Genomic DNA, 22,749 nt, shown 5'->3' with positions numbered 1-22,749 from the left:
GGGTGCCCCCACGTGACAAGAACAGTGCATTATATTGATTAAGCTTTTGAATAAAACAGGTGGTTTAATCGTTGGGATGTTGGTGAACAATAACAAGCTTTAATGCGCTCAGACTTTAACCTGTAATAAGCCTTCGTGCTCCATCATGTTATCTTGGATTACATCGCAAGCATCGTGTATCCCAGCATGTGTTCTCTAAGGATGCGTTATGAGCACTTACAAGTGACACAGACTTGTCTCTAAGCTTGTATGGTCGCTATCATCTCAGCATCATTGACTTCCTTCATCACTGCTGGACTGGGCCGTCAGTACCTCCATCAGTTCTCAGGACTTTTGGCCTGGCCTTGCTTGAACTCGTGAACGTTCACTTGAATCCCTATGCAAGAGGAAATATGTCAAATCAAGATGGTGTCTGTCCCCTGTGATGAGCTGGCGCCTGGCGATGTGTTCAGGCTACACACCGCCTCTCGCCCTGTGTTAGCTGCGATAGGCCTCAGTCCTCCGGCAAACCCTGCACAGAATTAGAAGCTAGCAAAAACGAATGGATGACAGTACAGCATCTTCATGCTCAGCTGCGCTTCGCGTAGAGCATCTCGATGAGCAAGCTGTTGTGGGGCACTTCATTGCTCAGATGTTTGCAGAACAGGTAGTCTTCAGCCATGGCGCTGAGAGACCGCAGCTCGGACACGTGCAGCAACAGGTGACTGAAGCGTCCAGGGAGGTGACAGAAAGTACACAACGTGTACTCCAGCAGTGCTCCCTGTACTTGCTCCTGTACACTCTTTATGTATGGATGGTCCTCAAGCTCTTTCACATCTGGATAGGGGGAAAAAGGGGAAATAACAACCAATGACAGGAAATGCATCCAAAGTTGTCAGACCCCTTAAACTTATAGAATTGATTTAACAACACTCCATGAACACCGAGCAGCACAGGTGAGCCAGCTGTTAAGGGTTGGGAACTACCCAGTGTGGCTAACCAAAGGCAGGGCAGTCCTAATCACAAAGGATCCCCAGAAGAGATCCACCCCATCCAACCACCTGCTTATAAAGAAACGTTATGAATTTAAAGTGTCAATTGTCACTAACCTGAGTTAAACAGGATGAGGAACTTGATGCATGAGAATTCTTGGCGGTCCACCTTCAGGATCTGGAACTTCTCAACCAGCTCCTGTCCTCTCTGGACTAGGCTGGCCAATGTGGGACTAGTATGCAAGGTTATATCTGACATTTCCATCTGAACCAAAGAACAAGATGTTAGGATGTCATTTATGCCTCCCTCTATGTCGCTTTTTTAGAATATGGATGCTAAAATCCAAAATAAGTTGTCTTGTATATCTGTAACTTTCTACTGGTTGCTGGCTAAAAGGCTGGTATCAAACAGTTTAGTTCAAGGTTTTTTTTATTTATTTACATAAAATAAGCTGAACTGTTGTAAAGAGCATGAACTAATGTAAGTATATTTCAAAGCCACCATCAGCTTGAGGATGGGACTTGATTGAGTGATCATTTTACCTGTTGCCCAGTGACCAGGAGCAGACTGCCTTCTTTGCCAAATAGGACCTGTCTTGAGATGATGTCTAGCAGCAAAAGATCACTCCAACAGTTGTGCAACAGTTTCATCTGGTCGCTCACCTCAGCACAGAAGGCAAGAATCACAAACATTTAATCAGAAATTATTTTATTTCAACAATCATCAACAAGACTCAAAAAAAGAAGAATCAACTGGGCTTGCTTAAGTTTGCAATGACCCACAGTCAGGATCAATACATTTACCTGTCCTGCACCAAACAAATACTTCTGCATTGTTTGAAGACACAAAATTATAACACCTGCATTCTCTAGACAAGAGGAACAAATTATCTCAGAGGCTACAACTGCTTACAGGCCAGAGTTTTTGCTAACTTGCTAGTTTTGCCAGGCATTCCTGAATAATCTCCAAATAGGATTGTGACTTTTACAAAGTGGTGTAATTCTTTTTATTGCAATTGTAAGCTTGGCAGTTACCAGCTCATCTGTACGTATATGTATTGTTCAATATCATAATTAAAATGCAAAACAATAACAGACCTAGGACTGACTCTTGCAGAACACCGATTGTTCACTTAGACCTATTTGAGACTGTATCACATAGTGAAGGTTATTTTATTTTTAACGAGCTTTAAATTATTTACAAAAAGCAAAATCAACAGGATCTTACCTTGAGTTGTTTGAAGAAGAGGGATGTGCGAGCCCACTCTACGATGGAGAACAGTGTCTGGTCAGCCATGAGGCACATCAGGCTGAAAGTGCTGGAGTGTCCTCCTTTCTCCCATCTCTGCTCTTGCAGGAGATGATCATTGATCTTATTCTGCAACTGTAACTCATCTGGATCGCAGCGCAGAAACTCCATTACTAGATAAGGTATCCTGGGACCTGGCACTGACAAAGGCCGTGGGTGTAGTTTGCCTGAGCTGATTCCTGCTGCGGCTCCTGGGAACCTTGCATGGTTGATAATGTGCTCTGTGTTCAGAGCCCAGTTAGAGGAGGTAGACTGGTAGTGGGCGGCACAAATTGAGCTGGAGGGCAGGAGTGAACACAGTGATGGAGGCTGGTAGCTGATATTACCCCTCTGTGCTGCGGGTAGCTGAATGCTGTGAAGGATAGGAGCTGGGCTTAAGCCACCAGCAAAAGCGAAGCCTATCTGGTGAATTGAAGAAACCGCTGTTGAGCTGCTCTCGATTCTGAAGCCACTTGCTTGAATCAAGGCCTTTCTCTGCAGCTTGAGGGCACGGTCACGCTTATACATCGGCCCAAACTTGTTTCTGCCGCCGCGCATCCGATCTGCACGAACAGCTGATGAGAAATGTTTATGTTTAGAACCATTATTTGGTAACACCAGAGCCTTCAACCACGATTTACAGTCTATGGCACAGGTTCATGGAGGATGTGTCACTTTTATTTTACTTCAAAGGCATTGCAATCCGGGTTCAACTTTAGGCACAAGAAGCAAAGGGATTGAATTTTAACTGGACTGTACTTACTGTGTGCAAAACCAACTTTTTAAGGGAAATGGACGCTGCTGTATTTTACCAGCTGGGGATAAAAAAAAATCCTGACAGACAGGCTACAACTGAGAACACCTACTTACCTTCCAGTCGCATTCCAGCATAAAGACACTTCTGAAATCTGCAGAATGGACACCTTTTCCTTTGAGTTTTATCAATTTTGCATTCCTGGTTCTCTGCACAGACATATTTCTTGTTGTTTTGAACGGTTCTTTTGAAAAATCCCTGCAAGAAATGAAGAAGAATGCAAAGTACCCACTTTATTATAAGCTGTTTGACAACCACTCTCTACAAACAACTCTAAACATAGAGAGACACAAAGCGGCAAGAACAATTCAACTGAAAAATAAAATGTACCTTGCAACTTTCACAGGTGAGAAGACCGTAGTGGTAGCCAGAGACCTTATCTCCACAGACTGGGCATGATTCCTCCAGGCCCATTTCATGCCTGTGCTGCATTCTAGAAAAATTAAAAATACAACACGATACCGTCCTTATACCCAGGAAAGGACACACACACACACACACACACACACGCTCGCACAAAGGGCCTGTAGACATGCAAAGATGGAGCGAGCGAGATGGTGGTGATGGTTGAGTGGAACGCAGCTATATGGCCCTAGAACATGACATAACATGACATAGCATGACATAGCATGACACAGGGGTTCCCAACCGGGGGTGCTCACATCACTTTTGAGGGTGCCTTTTTTTTGGGGGGGGGGGGGACCTTGGATTGGGCAACTCAACAAAAATAGTAAATAAATAAATTGAATTTGGTTACACATCTAAATTTAGTCATTTAGTATTTTTGCTATTACCTTTATACACATAGCTTCAATTAATTTGTTGTTCAAATTTAGTATAAATTGGATTCTTCATCTTTGTATGAGATATTACTTTTTTTACGGGTTGCAAGAACATGTCAAAAGTTTTCTAGGGGTGCAAGGCATGAAAAAGATTGGCATAACAAAACATAATGTAACATAAAATAGCATAGCATAACAGATTATAAAATGAAAATGATAATTAAAAATGAAATGCACCAGCTGTAGTTTTGATTGAATGATTAATCAAATCGCTCAGCTATAAGTATATAATAATAAAAAACAGCAACAACAAGTAATTGCATTTACTAAATGTACTGGTTCTGAAAGTGAATAATAAAACATTTTTTATGACCATCAAGTGGAAATAAACAATTAGCATGTGCTACCCAGAGCATGCACCGTACCTGTTAAATGGGGAATGTTGAATCAAAGTTGGTCCCAGTGTTCCTCCAGCTGCATTGATGATACCTGATCAGTGCATCACTAAGTTCTATTGATCTTTCTGTAGAGGACGGACTCGCCGTGGTTTTGATCCAACCTCAGTCTAGAGCTCCAGCCAATGAACTGTCTTGTCACTGTCACTGACTCACCTGTTCCCTCTTCATGCACCTCCCCTGTGTGACAGCCGCATATATTACTGTGTACTTACTAAAGAAATGATCCACCATTACAAAATACAGCACTTTATGAGAATTTAAAACATCTTTTTTTCCATGAAGAAAACATCACATACCATAAGTGAAGATTGTACTCCTGTGAAATGATGAGTTTGAATATAATGAAATTAATTCAGTGAATTTTGAAGGTGTTCATTTTACACTGCTTTGAGTAACGTCAGCTGAGGTTTGTTTGTATTTTTGTGGTCTGGGTCAACCACATCTTACGTGTATGTGTGGCCTCCATACTCTCTCTCTCTCTCCCCCTCTCTCTCTCTCTCTCTCTCTGAAATATGTATTCTACAAAATTAAATGCTGCAATGACAGAGTCTGTGGAGTTACTTCACAGCAAGACGGTTCCAGGGTTGATTCTTTTCTATGTGCAACACCTGCAAGGTGGATAAGAGGCTGGAGATAAGATGGATGGATGGATGGTTACTTTCTCCATTTCATTATGTAAAAATAAATAATTATATTAAAGTTTGACAATTGAATAAACATGAAATTTCTAATACACTGATATGTATTGAACCAACCCATTATATATCATACATGACGAAAGCATGAGGAAAATTGACAGACATTTGTCTTCCGCTTCTGACCGTGACGTAGCCGGATGTAGCTCTCAGCGGGGTCTTGTTGTGTATTTTAATCTAACATTTATTTGTTAATATATTTGTCTCATCTGGTCATTTTATATTGTTATGCGTTGTCTTTGTGGTTTCGCTGTTTGTAGTCGTATTTTTTTATTATTAATAAAAAAAAATAAACATAAATAAATCCGGAACCGGAAGTAAACACTCTTTACGGAAGTAAACACATTTTATTATGAATGTATTGGTCCTCCGCTATTCAGGAAGCGTTCTTCCCGCTGTGGTGAGTATGCTTGGTGGGAAAGGAACATTATTAGAGGATGTAAATTCTAAAGGTGCTGAATGCCAAATGTGAACTTTCTAGATAATGTCTAGTGTCGTTTTAAGGTCACCCGGGAGGTGAGGGAGGTTTAGGAGACCTAAGGCATGCTAGGCTACTGTAGCTAATGCCGAATCTGCTGCTAAACGTTACTCGTTAATCTGTTGGTAGGCGGGAGCATTAATGTGCCAAGAGGAAAATGTACCGCTCATTCTGTTGTATATAGAAGCCAGGATTTAATTGGCATGTCGGTTTCTGACGTTCAGCCTAGCTAGTTCATGTTGCCATTAGCTGCAGTTAGCATCTTTACAGAATTTGGTCCAACTAAACTAATAACACTGTGCTTCTGTGCGTTTTGTTTTTATTTGCTTGTCTTTGTTCCTCTACGCGTAATAACATCCCTTTTTCTACATTTGTTATCACGCTAACGTGCGTGTGTGTGAAGTTACCCTTGCCCTGACTCATAGCTGTCATCTGCGTGTTGTCATTATCAACAGCTTTGTGTTTACAGTGTTAATAGTCAAGACGGCCATTTGTTTACTAGTCAATACAATAGATCAATGATGCCAACATCATTTATCCCCCCCCCCCCCCCCCCCTCAACTATGATGGAAGTTGTCTTGTATCATAAATTAGCATTATGAATGGTTGTCTTGCTTTTTCAGAGGATTTGGTTGTAACTCTCAAACTTAATTCACTATTTCCAGCCTACATCATATTAACTGTGGGTTTTGCTTCAAACAGGTAACGGCACCTTTCCTTCTTGGGGCTGAGAGTCTTAAGGATGATAAAGAAATGATGAAGCTGGCTGTTCTCCAGTTGTCTTCAACGACTACCTCAGCTTTCACAGAGAGAGACTGAAGGGAAGCAAAAGGGGATTATTTGAGACAAAGACAAGCCCCTGGATCTGTAAAGCACACTTCATAAACCACAGGAAATGGCATTCTTGGACAACCCAGCCATTATTTTGGCCCACATCAGACAGTCTCATGTGACCAGTGATGATACAGGAATGTGTGAGATGGTACTAATAGACCAGGATGTGGATCTGGAGAAGTGCCAGCTGGCTCTGGTGCCTGGCAGCAGCTGTGGGTCAACCGGATCCGGCTCTGTCAGTGAGGGGGGCAGCAGCGTGCCGGACAGTCATGCCTGTGACCTCTCCCAGTCCATGGACATCACCTCCAGTTGGGACTTCGGCATCCGTCGGCGCTCCAACACAGGTAGGCTCATCTCCAGGCTCTGGCTGGTTAGCAGGCCAGGCTTTCTGTCAAGCCCACCTCCTCGTGGGATTGACCTAAAAAGCCTGTTCTGCAGTTTGGAGGGGTTTGTGTGTCTAATCTGGGACAATGTTTTAGTGAGGCTAAAGTCAAATTGTGTGCGATATAAGGAAAGTGGAAAGCATGGGGTTCACCGTTCACGTTAATATTATAGCTCTGAGGTAAGTATCACAATAAAAAATCCTGCTCTTTAATTATTTTGCTGCGTCAGATTATACATTTCTAATACAAGTGACACTTCTTAGAATTTAATTATTTTCTTTAAATTGACTTTATTTCAGCAACTACAGGAAAGGAGCAGCACTTTAACATTTGGGCATGTTTTCCTTTGATAGTTTGTCCACAGAAATGGGACAGGAAACAATGGGAAAGACACGCAAGGAAGTTTATGAGACATTTTTCTAACGGCAGCAGCTGCTAGTCTCTTTTCTCTCAAGGATGACAGGATTGGTCTTCTGCTGTTTAGGTCTGATCTAATCAACATCAAATCAGTCATCAAATGAGAGTATGTTGTTGATGTTGGGATATGGGTGTGTAATATCAATGCGCATAGCACACACGTGTGACTATGCTGCATTGACGTGTAACATTTGTAGGCTTCTGGTGACGGAGACAAAGGTAGGCAGCATGTCTTCTTTTGGCTTCTTTTGGCTTTCGTGCTGAGTTGGGGCAGCGCTGATCTGGGCTCTGGGATCTGGGTAGAGAGCTGCATTCCTCTGAGACTTTCGGATTTTTGAGTATTGACCAGTGGTGGCTCTCCCATCAGGATTCCAACAAGAGAGCCGTGACAAACCAGGGGCCGCTGGTAAGATATGAAATGAAGAAGATTTGCAAAGATAGACCAAAAACAACGTTTTATTGGGTCTCGTTTTTGTGTACACGTGGTATTTGTCTGCGGGGAATAGGTTGAGCAAATTAAATTATTACATGACACAATATACGTCTTGTTCTTTGCCTCTCATGAGTCCAGTTAAAAGTCGAATGTACAGCATACTGGTATTTCCAAAGTGGACTTTGAACCGATGACAATTTATGTTCAACTGTTCTTTTAATGACTTTGGCATTTTTGCATGTGACTAAAATGTAATCATTTCATTTCAGCACAAAGACTTGAAAGGCTAAGGAAGGAAAGGCAGAACCAAATCAAATGTAAAAACATTCAGTGGAAAGACAGGAGGTCCTCCCGATCAGGTACCTTTTTTATTCCGTTTCATCCCCAAGCTAAATCTGTGGTCGTGTTTCACCGCTTACATCCGTGTTTCTCTGGATGTGGAATAAGAAAAAAAATGTTTTAATTCTATCTATAAATTCAGGGACGCCAAAACACAAACCCACCTTTTGATTGAACCTGTGACGGTGGTAAACACACGCTGTCGATGACAGACCTGCTGCTTTTACGTCTAAAAGTAAAAACCCATGTAATAAAATATGCAGCAGGATGGTAACATTTTTTACATCGTCACGAAACTCCCTCCGTTTCTGTCGTTTCTGTTGCAGCAAGCGAGTAATGACGATGTTCAATGTGCTTTAAAATAATGGCGCGTTTGGTGTGTGTGCTTTCTGTTCAGTCGAGGATCTGGGCTCTCTATTTGAAAAACAGAACTTCAAAGACCGGTTGCGGACAACAGGAACCAAATCCACGCTGTCCCTGCGGCTGGAGCAGTGTCCTCAACAGCTCAACAACCCCTTCAATGAATATTCCAAATTTGATGGAAAGGTACATTATGTCACTTTTTAAGTCTTTTTCTTTATCTGTATATCGCGGTATATCCTTAATTATCTTCTTGTAAGGAAACCCCATCAATAGCGAGTTTGTTTTCCTTGTGCTTTTAGAGGTGACGGGTGTATAGGCTTTTTCATCACCTGGTTCTACTGGTAGAGGCCGTTACTCTGTACAGATTGTAAAGCCATCAGATGCAAATTGTTATTTGTGAATTTGAGCTGTACACATGAAAAAAAGAAATAGTTTGAAGGAAATGACCTCCTTCTTTTGAGCTCCTTTTGTCCGTCTCTCTCGTGTAAATGGAGACTATTGTAATGACATTTTCACGCTTTCTTTCAGGGCCACATTGGCACAACGGCTACAAAGAAAATCGACGTCTACCTCTCAATGCAGATGGCTCAGGAGAAGCTGCATCCTATGACGGTGGTGACCATAGCCAATGCCCGGGTCCATGACCTCATTGGGCTCATCTGCTGGCAGTACACAAGTGAGGGACGAGAACCCAAATTAAAGTGAGTACAAACTACAAACACGTTAGCGCTGTCGCCGTCTGTAAACCGAGCTCACCTGTCTCTATGCGCTCGTCTGTCGCATCTTTCAATAGTGAAAATGTGACCGCCTACTGCCTTCACATTGCCGAGGACGACGGTGAGGTGGACACAGACTTCCCTCCACTGGACTCCAATGAGCCGATCCACAAGTTTGGTTTCAGCACCCTCGCCTTGGTGGAGAAATACTCCTCACCTGGGCTCGCTTCCCGACAGTCGCTGTTTGTCAGAATGTAAGTGTCTTAATGATCAACTCTGTCTTGATTTGTTGCTTATAGTCAAGCGTCATTCTTTGCACTGTAGTGTATTTTTTGTGTACTGTTTTGTTCTATTCTGTAGTTTTGCGGTCCTCAAAGCTCAACGGAGTAGAAAGAATATTCTTGACACGTATCGGGATGTGTGTTGTGTAAACGCTAAAGGAAGAATCCGTTGCTGTGAAACGAGAGCCTCACATTCAGTCTAAACTGTGGAGGTCATGAGGACGAACTGGTGGTTGTTAGTTCTACCACTTCTCTGAATGGAGATAAATCTATACCTTTAACCTTCTCTGTTTTCTCCCCACTGTAGAAATGCTGCTCATGGTTTCTCATTAATCCCTGTGGACAGCTTGAAGGTAACCATGAAAGAAATTCTTCAGAAAGCCCTGAAGAAGAGAAAAGGCTCACAGAAAGGCTCGGGTAAGGCTGTGTTAGTCGCTGTCTATAACCGGCGGTGGGAAAGTTCCAATTACACTCAATACATTAAACACACATACAGGCCGGAGCGCACACACATCAGGTTGATCGGTCAGCAGGGGCTTTGCAGCACTGACAGAAGCAACCGTTGGACAACCACCTGAGGACGAGAGACACTGAGGTGTGTTGTTGTCTCATCCCCCTTTTGCAGGACCGATGTATCGTCTGGAGAAGCAGACGGAGCCAAATATCGCAGTAGACCTGGACTCGACGCTGGAGAGCCAGAGCTCGCTGGAGTTCTGCCTGGTCAGGGAGAACAGTAAGTCGTCTCAGTGAGCGATTGGACAGGAGTCCGTCATTGATTTCACAAGGAACAGAAGGAGGAATACATTTCAGTCCGTATTTTCTATCAGAGGATGGCACATTGCTGTATTCAAGATGAAAACGTAAAATTCAAGTCTAATCAACAAATGATGGGCTCAGAACGATTTAATCCAGACTCACCCCTCTCGAAAGACGGAAGAGAAATCTGGGACATTTATTTATGACCTCATTTGCCCTCGATTTTCTGGTAATGGGAGCGTTTTTCAAATCCAAACTTCAACTTCCCACTCTGAAAATAATGTAATTTAATATCTAATATTTAAGAATTTAAATATGGATAATTGCCTTGAATGAATCTCGCTTCCACTTCGTGCTGATGAGTAGTAGTCCTCAGGACTCCATCACTGACCGTTGTTTCCAGGCTCCAGGGGTGAGGAGAGCTCAGAAGAAGATCCTCCGATTGACATCACCACAGTCCAAGACATGCTGAGCAGTCACCACTATAAGTCCTTCAAGATCAGTATGATCCACAAGCTGCGCTTCACGACGGACGTCCAGCTCGGTGCGTACACCTAGCTACACCTGATTTGTGTGTTGGACCGACAATGCTGCAAAGCCTCCTAAGAATTTGGAACACAGCTCATTAGTTTGTTGCACAACTTGGAACTTCAGTCCAACGATGAGGGCTTATCGTGTTTCTGACATTTGTCTCTTCTTGTCAACTTCAGGAATTTCAGGGGAGAAAGTGGAGATCGATCCCGTCACCAATCAGAAGGCGAGTACCAAGTTCTGGATTCGACAGAAACCCATCTCTATTGACTCGGACCACCTCTGTGCCTGCGACCTCGTCGAGGAGAGAAGCCCCAGTAAGTGCAGCAGTGGGAGTGGGCTCTGCAGAGATGTAACCACCTTTCAAATCGTCTAAGCGTACAGCATCGCTAACAGACGGGCGAGAATAGTGAGCAGTGAATGATTTATGTTGTCTCATTAAACATGCTTTTGCTGTGTTTCCTAGGTCATGCAATATTTAAGCTCACTTATCTTAGCAACCACGACTACAAGCCGTTGTACTTCGAGTCTGATGCTGCTACCGTCAATGAAATTGTGCTAAAGGTGAGTCCTGTCTCGGTCAGGTCTGTAATCCATATCTCTGCTCTAAGGACAAAGTTTGGGTTCTACTCTAGACACTCCAACCCAACATAAAAGAACTGGCGAAAACCAGACTTTTGTATCGACTCACACCCCGTTTTGATACGGCCAGGAAGTGGTGCTTGAAAGCAGCATTGTGCAGCCGACATGTCGATAGTTCTGTGTTCTGTAACCCAAGTCTTACCCTTTTTACTTCTATTTCTCTTCTGGTTCACTTTTGTTTAACCCAATCGATGTCTGTCAATGAATGGTCTTAATAACTCCCATAGAACAGAACTGGAAGTGCAACACCTGCTGGGTGCTGAAAAAGTCCAACGCCACGTTCCTGTCAAAAGCGAGTTCTGAAATGCTAAAAGTCAGACATGTTGACAGAACCAGATTTTCATACAAAAATGGCAAGAGTTATCAATGTTAAACCAATAAAGGGGAACAATACGACCATGAATGCAACCAGAAAGGGTCAAAAAAGATATTTTGAATTTCACCTTGCCTCACAACAAGCTGCATCAATCTCATTCCAAGTATATTCTCTCTGGAATGTATGTAAAGATCTAGAGTTCATGACCCTGTGGGATCGTTTTTCTGGTTTGTTATTTTTTGATTGTGTCTTTGGTAAAGGAAGTGGATGTCAGGAAAGAGGACTGCATCTTTCACGTGAAATGTCCCTGCTTATTTTCAGGTGAACTATATTCTGGAGTCTCGGGCCAGCACCTCTCGAGCGGAGTACTTTGCCCAGAAGCAGCGGAAACTGAACCGCCGGACAAGCTTCAGTTTCCAGAAGGAGAAGAAGACTGGCCAGTAGACGGGCTGGGACCTCGTTCTCCCGTCTGTCCATCTGTGGAATGACAGGAGACAGTCCCTGACCTGACCTGACGACAGACAGCAACGGCTGAAACACACATGAAGGATGGCAGAAATGTCGAGCCAGAAAACATGACTCTGCTGAAGATGGTTGAGCTTCAGCAAGCAATTCAAACTTGTTTTTTTTTTTTTTTTAGAAAGCGAAATATATTGTCTGCCATGTCTTCATCTGTTGTTCTTCATTCACTGCCAATGAACTTGATCCATCAGGAGAGGATCGGTACGGCCTCAGCAAGTTGGTTCTGGACACCAAACGCTTCCCGCTCTCCTCCATGGACAAGAAAAGGAAATTATAAGAGAAAGTATCTAGTGAACCTCAAGTATTTATATATATTTATATCAAATGGTGATATAAATGTGAAATTACTCAGTCTGCATGAAAAATAAATTACTCCGCCATCCTCCAATAAGTCGCGCTGTATTAAAGCTGCTTAGACGGCAATCCAGTAACAAATCTGAGATTTGTTTTTTTGTTTGTTTGCATTATTTAACCAGCCCTTGTTGACATAAATAGGGATGGCATCCACGAAATTGATCGACCAGTTGTCTTTTCTATATTTGGGCCAGGTCCCGGTGGCAGCGGAATAGGACTCCTCTGCTCACGGAGGTTTCTCCTGAGGCATCCGGACGGACGTCTTTCCAGGCTGTATGAGATTTGTAGTCTCACCAGTGGGTTAGAGTTAAAAGTGAAGTAACTCGGGAGCAACCGCTATAGTCCCGGCTTCCTTCCAGGCGTGGGAATCAACAATTTCTAATGGTGTCTGGCGATCTTTGGTTGAAGGTAGCATCCGACGTCTCTTGCTGTCAGACCCTCAGTGATCAGAACCTTGGGATGGGGGGGGGGGGTCACAGTTCAACCCAGAGAACCGTGGCTTCAGGTGTAGATGAACCTCATCGTCTACATTCTACAAGGAACAGAGACACCGAGGACAAACGAGAAAGAAAAACCTCAGACTCCACAATGAATGTGCAGTTGAATCAGAAACTGTTTTATGAGAAACGTTTCTGTTATGATCTGGCGCTGTGGAAATAAAATGAATTGAATTAAATGTTGCAGAGACGTGTCCAGATATATTTTACATCTTTCCAAGTCCAGTTACGTTACTGCACTGCACTGGCAGATAAATTCACTTTCCCAGTACTGGGGGGACCTCAATTGTCACCTCTTTTAGTCACCTGACCTACATTCCAGAGTAGCTCCAATGACAGAGGCTACAGCTGAGCTGTTCCCTTGAATGAACCTCAGCAGTGCTGCACTTAGAGCGCTTCCACAATCCCGTCAGAATGCCTGCAGCCACAAAAGAAGCTGAGGCGTGTGGCTCCATGGCCGGCCTGAGGAGAGAGGCCTGCTTTGCATTCTTTCACTGACATGGCCTACATTCAGGGAGCAGACAGAACACAGCCGCCTCATGACAAAGTGCCATGTCCGAGTGATTTCAGTGATTACGGTGAAATGCATGGAAGACCGATGGAGGTCAGGAATAAGGAAGGAGCACAGAAAGGGAATGTCTGTGCTGTGAGTTTAAGCTCTTACCTTAATCTCAGACATAAGAGGAGGGATGGAGAAAAAGGGAATTCATATGCCAGGTTTTTATTGCACTTCAGAATTCATTCATTTTCCAGACGGCTTTACCTGAAATACAGGACGCGGGTGTTGAAGCAGGGTACACCCTGGACAAGCCGCCAGTTAATCGCATGGCAACACACACACACACACACACCTACGGACAATTTACCTAAGATGCGTGTTTTTGGAGGAAATCGGAGAACCCGGAGAGAACATGCGAACTCCTCACAGAAAGCCCCCAAGTTGGATTAGAACCCGCGACCTTCTTGCTGTGACGCAACAGCGCTACCCACTGCGTTTCACTCAAAAATGAAATGTGAAAAATCTTTAAAAATAAGTTTCAACCCACTCAGTTCAAAAAAACTTTACTTTTTTACTTTACTTCTTTGATATGAACCAAACCAGGTGGTTATTCTGTCGCAGAAATCTATTTGGATCTTAAAACCAAACAACAAATGTATTCTTCTTATTTCAGAAGAATACAAGCCCCAATTTAAAGTTTCCTAATCTGATGATATGGCTTTCTTTAAAGTTATTATTATGATTACAGTAGAGCTCTTACCTCTATGACATCATCCTCTATCCCTTCCGTAACTCTATTGAAGAAATATGTGAGCCTTCCTCTCTAATACTGTCTGCTTGGATAAAAACGTATCCGAAAAGAACAGCAAAGAACACCCAGAGCTCCCATTCCATTTATTAATGGTTTATAAATAGACACACCCAGACACATAATGTATGTTGAATGTATAAAAAAATACAAGATTATTAGAGATTTTAGTGAGGTTTCTTCTTCATTGCCTTTGACACGTTATTTGCAATGAAATATGAAAATTCTGACTTTTTCTTACACAGCATAGTTTCACTTTCACAAGTCCATTCATCAAGCAAGCTACTATCACCAATGCCATAGAAGGAGGTTAGAACACAGAAAAGAGTCACATGCAGTAACTTTCCACTGAATCAGCCTAACAAGAGTAACTCAGTGAAATAGATTTTTAAATATATATGTGCTTTAAGGTTCGATGTACTTTCAAACTCCGAGGAATGCAGATATCACAAGGTAAACAGTTGGAGAACTAGTAATTTATAACGGGAGAAAACCGATTATTCAGCTTTTACTGAAGATCTTCCAGATATTTTGATGTATTTAGCAGTCAAATAATCTAGAAATGGTTTGTCGATTTAGCTTGAAACACAATAACTTTCAGCTACCGGTAAATCTTTTTTTTTTTTTGATTGTTTGTTTAAAGAGAGCTGACAGGAAATGTTGATTTCAAAACACTAGAATAAGAAACTCAAGAAATGCACTGTATCAGAAGGGATGAGGCAGCATGGCTTAGTTGCATTGATAAAAGTTTTAAAAACCGTCTGCAACCAATGAGCAATGCTACGGTTGTGATTTGCTAAAACTAAAACGGGGACAATATGAATCGCACATTTAACAAATACACAGCTAAAGTCTTCTTAAAGCATTTATGTAGCTACTGTGCCAAATCTGGCTCACATTGTTCTAAAGACAATAACTCCTGCTGCTAATTCATATATTTTTATTTATAAATATATCTAAAAATTCAACTCGTCAACATCAGAATTATAGGAGTTTAATATTATACTAAAGTGTATGCTTTTTTTTTTTTATAGACAGTTCTCACTATTCACAGTGTTTAAAACTAAAACAGTACAGGCCAACACCGACTGTGTGGCTGGTATCTGGCACCATTTCATTAAAGATGTAGCTTCAAGTCCAGCAGGGCTCCAGTGATCTCCAGTGATCCAGAATTAAAGAACTAACCTTTAACCTTTAAGTATCAGGTCTCGAATATAATGAATATAGCACTCTTGCCTTAGCAACAATAAAAAATGTTGTACCAACTTTTTATTTAGTTTCCAAGTAGCACAACTTTGATCCGTTTCCATTGTTTTCCTGCGATGAGTATTCACATTCCTACCAAAACGCTGAACATTTTATCTCAATGTTAACGAAAGCTATCTTTACAGATGTCTTGAATATAACAGAAATATATTTTGACAGGAATGTGATAGAATACTCAAATAATGCTGCAAATTTGCATAGAAAGTATTGAATTAGCTAGGAAAATAATATTTAATATTTTCTGCCTGACGTTCCATGAATGTCACTTATGAAAAATAGACATATTGATGAAATCAAGACAGACAAACTGACTGACAGTCTTGGTATTTCCTACCAAAGGCAATGTCTAGTTGTTTTGAAATGAATTTATGACCAGACTAAATAAATAATTTAATATTATAATACTGCGGATTATTAATCAGTAGAGGTGTGTGTGTGAGGGGGGATTTCTTTTTTATAACAAAATAGTACAAAATGTTTGTAATTAGATTGATTATATAAATATGCGTAACAATATATATGTATTTCTGCACATGTGTAACAACAACAGAAGGTGCACCTAAATGATGTCATCAAGGAGATGCGGCGTGCCGACCCAGTCCAAAGTCCTCGGCTCAGAGGCAGCCATAACCATACACAAGAACTGTTTGCCGGTCCTCTTATCAATGGGATAAATAGTTGTGGGTGTGAACCTTCTGTTATGTTCCACAAACTCACAGAGTTGCTGATACACCTGTGGGTATTCGTGGCGTAGGAAGACCCCTCGAATCCTTAACTCCCGCTGTATATTGATGAAGCAGATTTCCCTGGCCTTTCTGCCTTCCTCTCCCTCTTTGTCGATATCTGTTGTCCCCGGGGGTGGGGTGAGGATCAGTGTTTCCATATCGCTCTCTTTCTTGTGTAGTTTCCTCTCCGGACTGAATGATGCCAGCGCTACCTTTGCATATTTTCGGACAGTTGGAGCGTGGTTCCTTGGCGATGGCCCGTCGAGCAATTGATCGCCAACAGCAATTGATACATTCAAAACGAAACATTCATTCGGGTCATACTCTTTACCAGCCTCCTGCAGTTCCTTACAATAGTCCCCTAGATTGTCTCTAAAGCTTTCGAGCTCTCTGAGGGACAGATATGTAGGAGACATCTGTATACTGTCAAGGCCGTACTGCAGGAAGTTACTGGATGACATACTGTTTGGAAAACCAAGGAACAGGACTCCTCTACCTCGGGAAAGGTAGCCAACCTTGGCGATACGGGAGAAGGCTTTGTGGATATCAACAGTCTCCCGGCAGTGTTTAATGATGTGACGGCACATGCTGCCAGTTCTTCCATACAGGCAGCTTTCTTTATGAATGTCCCAGTCCTCCCTACGACAGTTACGAGAGCAGTAGTAGGTGTAGCAGCTGTGGCAGGATTTAAAATAGAGACAAGCATTGAACAGGGTCTCCGTTCTCCGGCATTTGTTGTTGGAGCACATCATTGTGTCGTCCTCATCTGGGCTCTGATCTGGGGAACACTCATCTGCGGTCTTCAGTGCATCGCTTGCCTCATCCATGTTTTGAAACACATCGGGATTAATTCTTATGGAGGTTGGTTGTTTGTCAAGAGGAACCGGTTCCTCTGCACCTGTATTTGAGCTCTGTCTGGAAAGAGATACGGCTTCTTCCTCATCAATTAACTTCTTTAGTTGATCAAGAATGTCCTCGCTTGCTCTTCTGCTAGGTGGCTTGTAATCAGTCACGAGGTCTGCCAGAAGCTCATCAAGTTGTTCAAGGCTTTGCTGTAGGGAGGCATTGTTGTGTGCCTTCTCTTTGGTTGAACGTTGAAAATCAGACACTTCTTGATCCTCTGTGGTTCGGGAGTCAAGAACGTCCCAACTCGCAGAACGTCCTTCAGCCTTACCAAGTGTTCCTGGTCGAACGTCGTTATCAGTGATTGTTATCTCAGGAGTCACGAACCAAAGTTTCCCAGTAGTGCTCTTTGTTGTCTCTGTTGGGCTTTTGTCAATCAGTGAGTTATCAGACACCGATAAGGCTGCGTAACGTCTTGGTGAACTTGACAGATTGACGACCAAGGGTTGTGGTTTGTCCCCGGCAGCGCCAGGCTTTCTGGACTCAAGAAGATCATCATAGCTTTGACCACGCTGGACGGGAAGAGGCTGCTCTCGCTCCACACGAGAATTGAGAATATTGTCCCACGACCTTGAGTATGATTTTGAATCTGTGTCCATTTTTTGAGGTTCTATGCATGGGTTGGTATACCAGGAAGTTGGCACAGGCTCCTGACGAACCCTGGTAGGAGTGACTTGAGATGCATAAGATGCAGGATTGGTGGAATAACCAGATGCATCTGAGCTGTACCACTCATCTTTCTGTGCTTGAATGACTCTTGCATGTCTTCGGCCCTCTGTATAGTACACCTTTGCTGGTACATGGTGCTCTGGCGGCATTGCGTACATGTCGCTAGAATAATAAAATCTTGGTGGAGCTGTTTGGATTGGATAAGACCTTGGATCATCCCCATAAAACATTCTTGTTGGAGGTGTCTGTATAATGTATAACCCTGGGTCATTTGCTGCATAAGGTTTAGGATAACCTGTCTGCACAGAATAAGGGTAATTCTCCATCTCAGGATAATATGACCTTGGAGCTACAGCTTGCACTCTTTGAGTCCTTGGATCTTGCACATATTGCACATTTGGAGTGTATGTTTGTCCAGGTGTGTAACGTTCATCATGAAAATAAGAACTTGCTTGAGGAGGGGTAGTAGTAACATATTTGCCTGGATCATCTGCATAAAAGCGCTTGCTTGGCACATTAGGACTGGAATGAGCTCTCCGTTCCCTCCCATAGTAGTCACCTGATGAGGGCGTTCTTTGCAAAGGGATATCCTTGGGTTGTAAGTAACTACTTGGCATGCTGTGGGAACTTTGATAAGCTTGCTGGCTCTCCGGACCTAATGAATCAGTGGGAGTTGGTGTCCTAGAATAGGAGAAATGCCGTGGTAGAGTCAGACTCCTGCTTGCACCAGTGTAGTGCCTCGGCCAAGGTTTATCCATTTGGGGTGTAGCCTTTTTACGTCTCGAATGATGTAATGCTGGGTCATCAGGTTTAATATCCACCCGACACCTGACATGAGGACTAGTTGCTGCCTTATCCAGCCCACCATCCTCAGAATTATCAGCAGCATAGTGAGAGGAATATTTACTGCTGTCGCCTACTTGAGGCTGCAGCTTAATAGGATGGACTTCATGCATATAAGCCCGTGTTGCTGCATAGGAAGACTCCCTGCGTGGAGATACTTCTGGTCTCCAACGAGAGTTTCTTGAAGCCCTTTGGGACTCCCTGCCCTTCCGTCCTGTAGTTGAGGCCCCTTCAAAAGACACAGAGGTGAGATTGGTCTGGACCCGAGGTGCACTTTTTGACCGAATCCTTCTTTTCTGCTCAGGGACAACCACCTTACTGGCCATTTCTGCAGCAATTGGTTGAGGAGTTAACCGATGGCTGAAAATGTCTGGAGCAGAAAAACGATATCTCTGCTGGTGCCCCAAGGCATTCCAGAAAACATCCGGGTTAGCTCCATGCCTGTCACCCTTCCTGTATGGGGACTCCATTGAGTATTTGGGTGACTTTGGGAACTCCAATGATTTAAAGTCAAAGGTACAACAGTGCCTTTTATTGACTTTACTCTTATTGTCTTCCAGTGTGCTGAAATGTGTAGAATCACATTGTTCGGAGGGTTGCAAGGCCTTGTAGTGTGAAGAAATTGGGATCACTTTTATATCTTGATGCACAGATGATACTAGTATGTCAGGTGGGTCTGTGCGTGTCATCTTAAAGGGGCTCCTCTAGTTTTATCCATCAAGTTGCTTTCATTTTGATGTTGTCTGGAAAGGTAAAAAACAACAACAAGAATTTCAGTGAAAAATGTTGACCATTGGTACATTTATAGCGTATATATTCCATCAGCTGTGCATGAAAAAGAACTTAAATTCAAGAAGACTAGAATAGTCTCATTTTTATGCTGAGGTAAGCTTGACAGTCACTTAAGATGGAAAAAATAAATAAACAAACAAATAAAATCACATGATATTATTTCATATCTTGAAATTTGTCCTCTTTGAAATTTATCTTGCACATCTGCTACACCTTGCAAGTCTGGTATGGTTGCAAAGAACTATTTTATTTTATTACTAATTGGCCAATAATACCACAGTGCAACCTGCAGTCTTTTGAATCTGCATCAAATTTGATCTGGATTTCTTGACACAGTCGACGATGAGGTGTGGATTCCCTAAGAAAGTTTCATTGCTGCACTTTAATATATTTCCATCAAACACAGTTTGTTAGAATGGTGAAGGACTAAATGTCAATGACCGCTATCCATTGGTGTCATCTCAACTTTATTATTCACCGCACCCTAAACGGTAGCTTTTCTGTAGTTCACAAAAAGGCATATAAAAACATAAAACCAGTAGTCAGGGAATAAAACCAGTAGTCGGGGAATAAAACCAGTAGTCAGGGACAACAGTTTGGAATATACAAATAAAATATGATTGATTGAGTGCAGCAGGAACAAGGACGCAGCGGTGTGTAAAACGTGTTGGCATTTTAGTGAGGCACAAAAATAACTTCAGGATTCATGGTTGGAAGAACCGGAGACGCACGATCCAAGCTCGATATAAAGACGACGGCAGAAGAGCCATCCATCCATCCGTCCGTCCGTCCATCCATCCATCCATCCATCCATCCATCGCTGCGCTGCGCTGCGGGAACGCTGCGTAGTGCGTTTTCTCCTGACTGCTGCCCCGTTGCCTCGAGCCACGTTTCTGAAATGGATGATGTCAGTGTTCGTGCACGGGAAGCCCGACATCAGCCAAGCGGGGAGTTTTACGCGCGCCCATAACGAGTAGGACGAATGAGCGTGCGCGTCCATCCGAACATGCAGGAAAAGCTCGATGCCGGCTCACGCACAATCCGCGCGGCCGTCGCGTTAATGTCGCACCGCACAGGCAGGATGGATTTACATTCACTCGGGTTAAAAACGCACCAGAACGCACGACCACCGCGCACGGATAAACCAGAGCTCCCGTGTCTTACCGCATCAGTCCGGACTCCCGGCGTGGCCTTCCTCCATCTCTGTCGGGGATGCGACGCGAGGCAGCGGTGCGGGCCCCCCCCCCGATGACGCCACCGGGCATGTGCGAAAGGTGAAACTGCAATACCTGCCTTATTGGTCAGACCCTCCGCTCAGACGTGGGAGGATCGATGCGCAGCCCGCTGCACCATCCACATCCTCCGCAAGCAAAGCCCCCCTCTCCCTGCCTCATCACGCCTGCAGCACCGACTTTCAGCCTCCGCCGAGGAAGCTGCTGCCGCCTCTGTCCTCAGCTGCTGCTTTCTGACATCATATCCCCCCCCCCCCCCTCCCCTCCCCTCCCGACCATCAGTGATAACTCGCGTCTCCTCTTCCTCAGCGCCACCCACAGCAGCATCTCTCTCTCCTGCAGTACAGGATTTATTTCCCCAGGTTTTCAGTTATCACTTCGAACAGTTAACCGATTATAGTGACATTATTTTACGGCGTTGATCAATGGAAATATACATTTATTTTCCATTTTAAGAGATGAAAAACACAAAAACAGTCTATCTTCTTTAATAACAACAAATGAAATAAAACTAAACTTTAGATTTTTTTTTATCATTTATTTTAATGCACATGTGCAAACATTTAAAAATACAAATTTGAACACTGGAGACTTTACAAAAAAACTTACATACAAAATCTGAAAAAACAAATAACGGATACACAAAGAAGACAGTGAAAAAATAAAATGAGAGAAAAAAATACAGATAAAAAATAAAAAAGACGGGATGCCAACAATAAGTAACAGTCCCTCAAATGATTCTCTCCAACTCAAACTTTAAAGTTTTGGTACTCGTATACTTTCTTACTTGCTCCTTTAAAACTCAACTGAAGGTTGTGGGTTTTTAGGCAGTCAGAAACAGATCTGTCTGAAGACCAGTGGAAAAGGTTGATGAGGAGGAAATGTGTTATTTGTAGAAGAAAAGGCAATTTCTTTCTTAGCCAAACTCAAATGTGCTGATTTTTGGTCTGTCTCACGACAGTCTGAAAATTAAGCACTACATTTCAATGTTTTATTCAATCCTCAACAGTAGAAAAAGGGAAGTAATCCTTTGCAAATGTCCCATCTAATCACTAAGGATCGATATTAAAAAAAATAATTTAAAAGCAAGACAGAAATGAGTCAAAAGCACATTTGAAAATCTGCTCTTTGAACAAAATGGAGACGCTGAGAGAATCAGAAGCATCATCAAAACGTCTTATGCTTCGCGCTGAAGCGTTTCATCGCCGTTGTGCTTTTTACAGGTGTAGAAAAAAAATAATCCAATGAGCCAAAACATCAGACGTATTCTGAGCTCTTAAAAACCGTTCTGCGATCGCTGCCCTTTAGTTTCCCCAACACATTTAAGTTGGTAGATTTGGGCCTGCGGTTACACATTTACATTCATGGTTGGTATCTTTACACCAACCATAAAAAGTCAAAGTGAATCAGAGTTGATGTGTATTTTAACTGATATTTGAATCCATGAATTTGCTTTCAATGTTAAATCCAGAAGACATTTTGCATGATAGTTCACATCATGACTGTGATTTTTGGTGAGTGAATTGAATGAATGTTTTTGTATACAGACGGGTATCTGGATAACTCTCAATATTTAATGGGATCTAAGTTAAACCAAGACCAACTTCAAGATTTTTTTTTTACCCCCCATCAAGATCCATCCAGCAGTTTTTCCGTCATCTCCGTCTCATCGATGGAGCGCCTCCACCGGTTCCTCAGGATCTATCAGGATAGCTGCTCTCCTCAAAACCTTTTCACCAGGTAGAGTCGGACAAATCTGCTGTTTGCAGGCTTTTGTGGACCGACCGCTCTTCCTTCGTAATTTAACAGACATGATTCTGACTGGGAGCCCGATTCGTGAAAGGTCTGCCGCAGGCGGCCGGAGTCTAACTCCTGTCTGCTGCTAACAGGAGTAACCGGCAGCATTCCAACGACAAGTAATCCTTATGAACTTGAAAATAATGCATCCCTCCTGGTCATTCACGCGTGAGCGAGGGGAACACTCACTACAGACTAGTCTAAAGAGCCTTTTTGACGCGTCAGAATGATGCGATGTCGAGACTCACCGATGATATCGACGGGACTCGAGGCAGTAGCGACCCCCGTCGGAGGGTCACGGATTCAGTACTCAATAAGCAATCACTTCAGATTTATTTTACCCAG

General features: G+C 42.9%; 3 protein-coding genes across 3 annotated transcripts; 1 reads left to right on the top strand and 2 right to left on the bottom strand.

The window, feature by feature from the left end:
- Nucleotides 1–568: 568 nt before the first annotated feature.
- LOC137908138 (nuclear receptor subfamily 5 group A member 2-like) lies at nt 569–3,505 on the bottom strand. The gene is made up of 6 exons (XM_068752491.1): nt 3,404–3,505; nt 3,130–3,271; nt 2,200–2,834; nt 1,515–1,634; nt 1,089–1,236; nt 569–816 (listed from the first exon to the last, which is right to left on the bottom strand). Exons 1-6 carry the CDS (start codon nt 3,503–3,505, stop codon nt 569–571), a joined length of 1,395 nt encoding a protein of 464 aa, XP_068608592.1.
- A 2,876-nt stretch (nt 3,506–6,381) lies between these two features.
- mapkap1 (MAPK associated protein 1) lies at nt 6,382–12,858 on the top strand. Its single transcript, XM_068752971.1, has 12 exons — nt 6,382–6,664; nt 7,488–7,526; nt 7,823–7,912; nt 8,290–8,438; nt 8,784–8,956; nt 9,049–9,225; nt 9,560–9,669; nt 9,878–9,985; nt 10,412–10,552; nt 10,719–10,856; nt 11,006–11,103; nt 11,819–12,858. Exons 1-12 carry the CDS (start codon nt 6,382–6,384, stop codon nt 11,939–11,941), a joined length of 1,629 nt encoding a protein of 542 aa, XP_068609072.1. The 3' UTR covers nt 11,942–12,858.
- Nucleotides 12,859–16,002: 3,144 nt separating this feature from the next.
- Nucleotides 16,003–20,640, bottom strand: LOC137908774 (apical junction component 1 homolog). Its single transcript, XM_068753196.1, has 4 exons — nt 20,540–20,640; nt 18,742–18,812; nt 17,053–17,288; nt 16,003–16,986 (listed from the first exon to the last, which is right to left on the bottom strand). The coding sequence occupies exons 1-4, from the start codon at nt 20,638–20,640 to the stop codon at nt 16,003–16,005; spliced, it is 1,392 nt and encodes a 463-aa protein (XP_068609297.1).
- Nucleotides 20,641–22,749: the final 2,109 nt, after the last annotated feature.

Source organism: Brachionichthys hirsutus, chromosome 19 (assembly GCF_040956055.1).
Source record: "Brachionichthys hirsutus isolate HB-005 chromosome 19, CSIRO-AGI_Bhir_v1, whole genome shotgun sequence".
Lineage (NCBI taxonomy): Eukaryota > Metazoa > Chordata > Actinopteri > Lophiiformes > Brachionichthyidae > Brachionichthys > Brachionichthys hirsutus.
The sequence above is the reverse complement of the archived record's forward strand: the minus strand, read 5'-3'. Positions and strand labels throughout refer to the sequence as shown.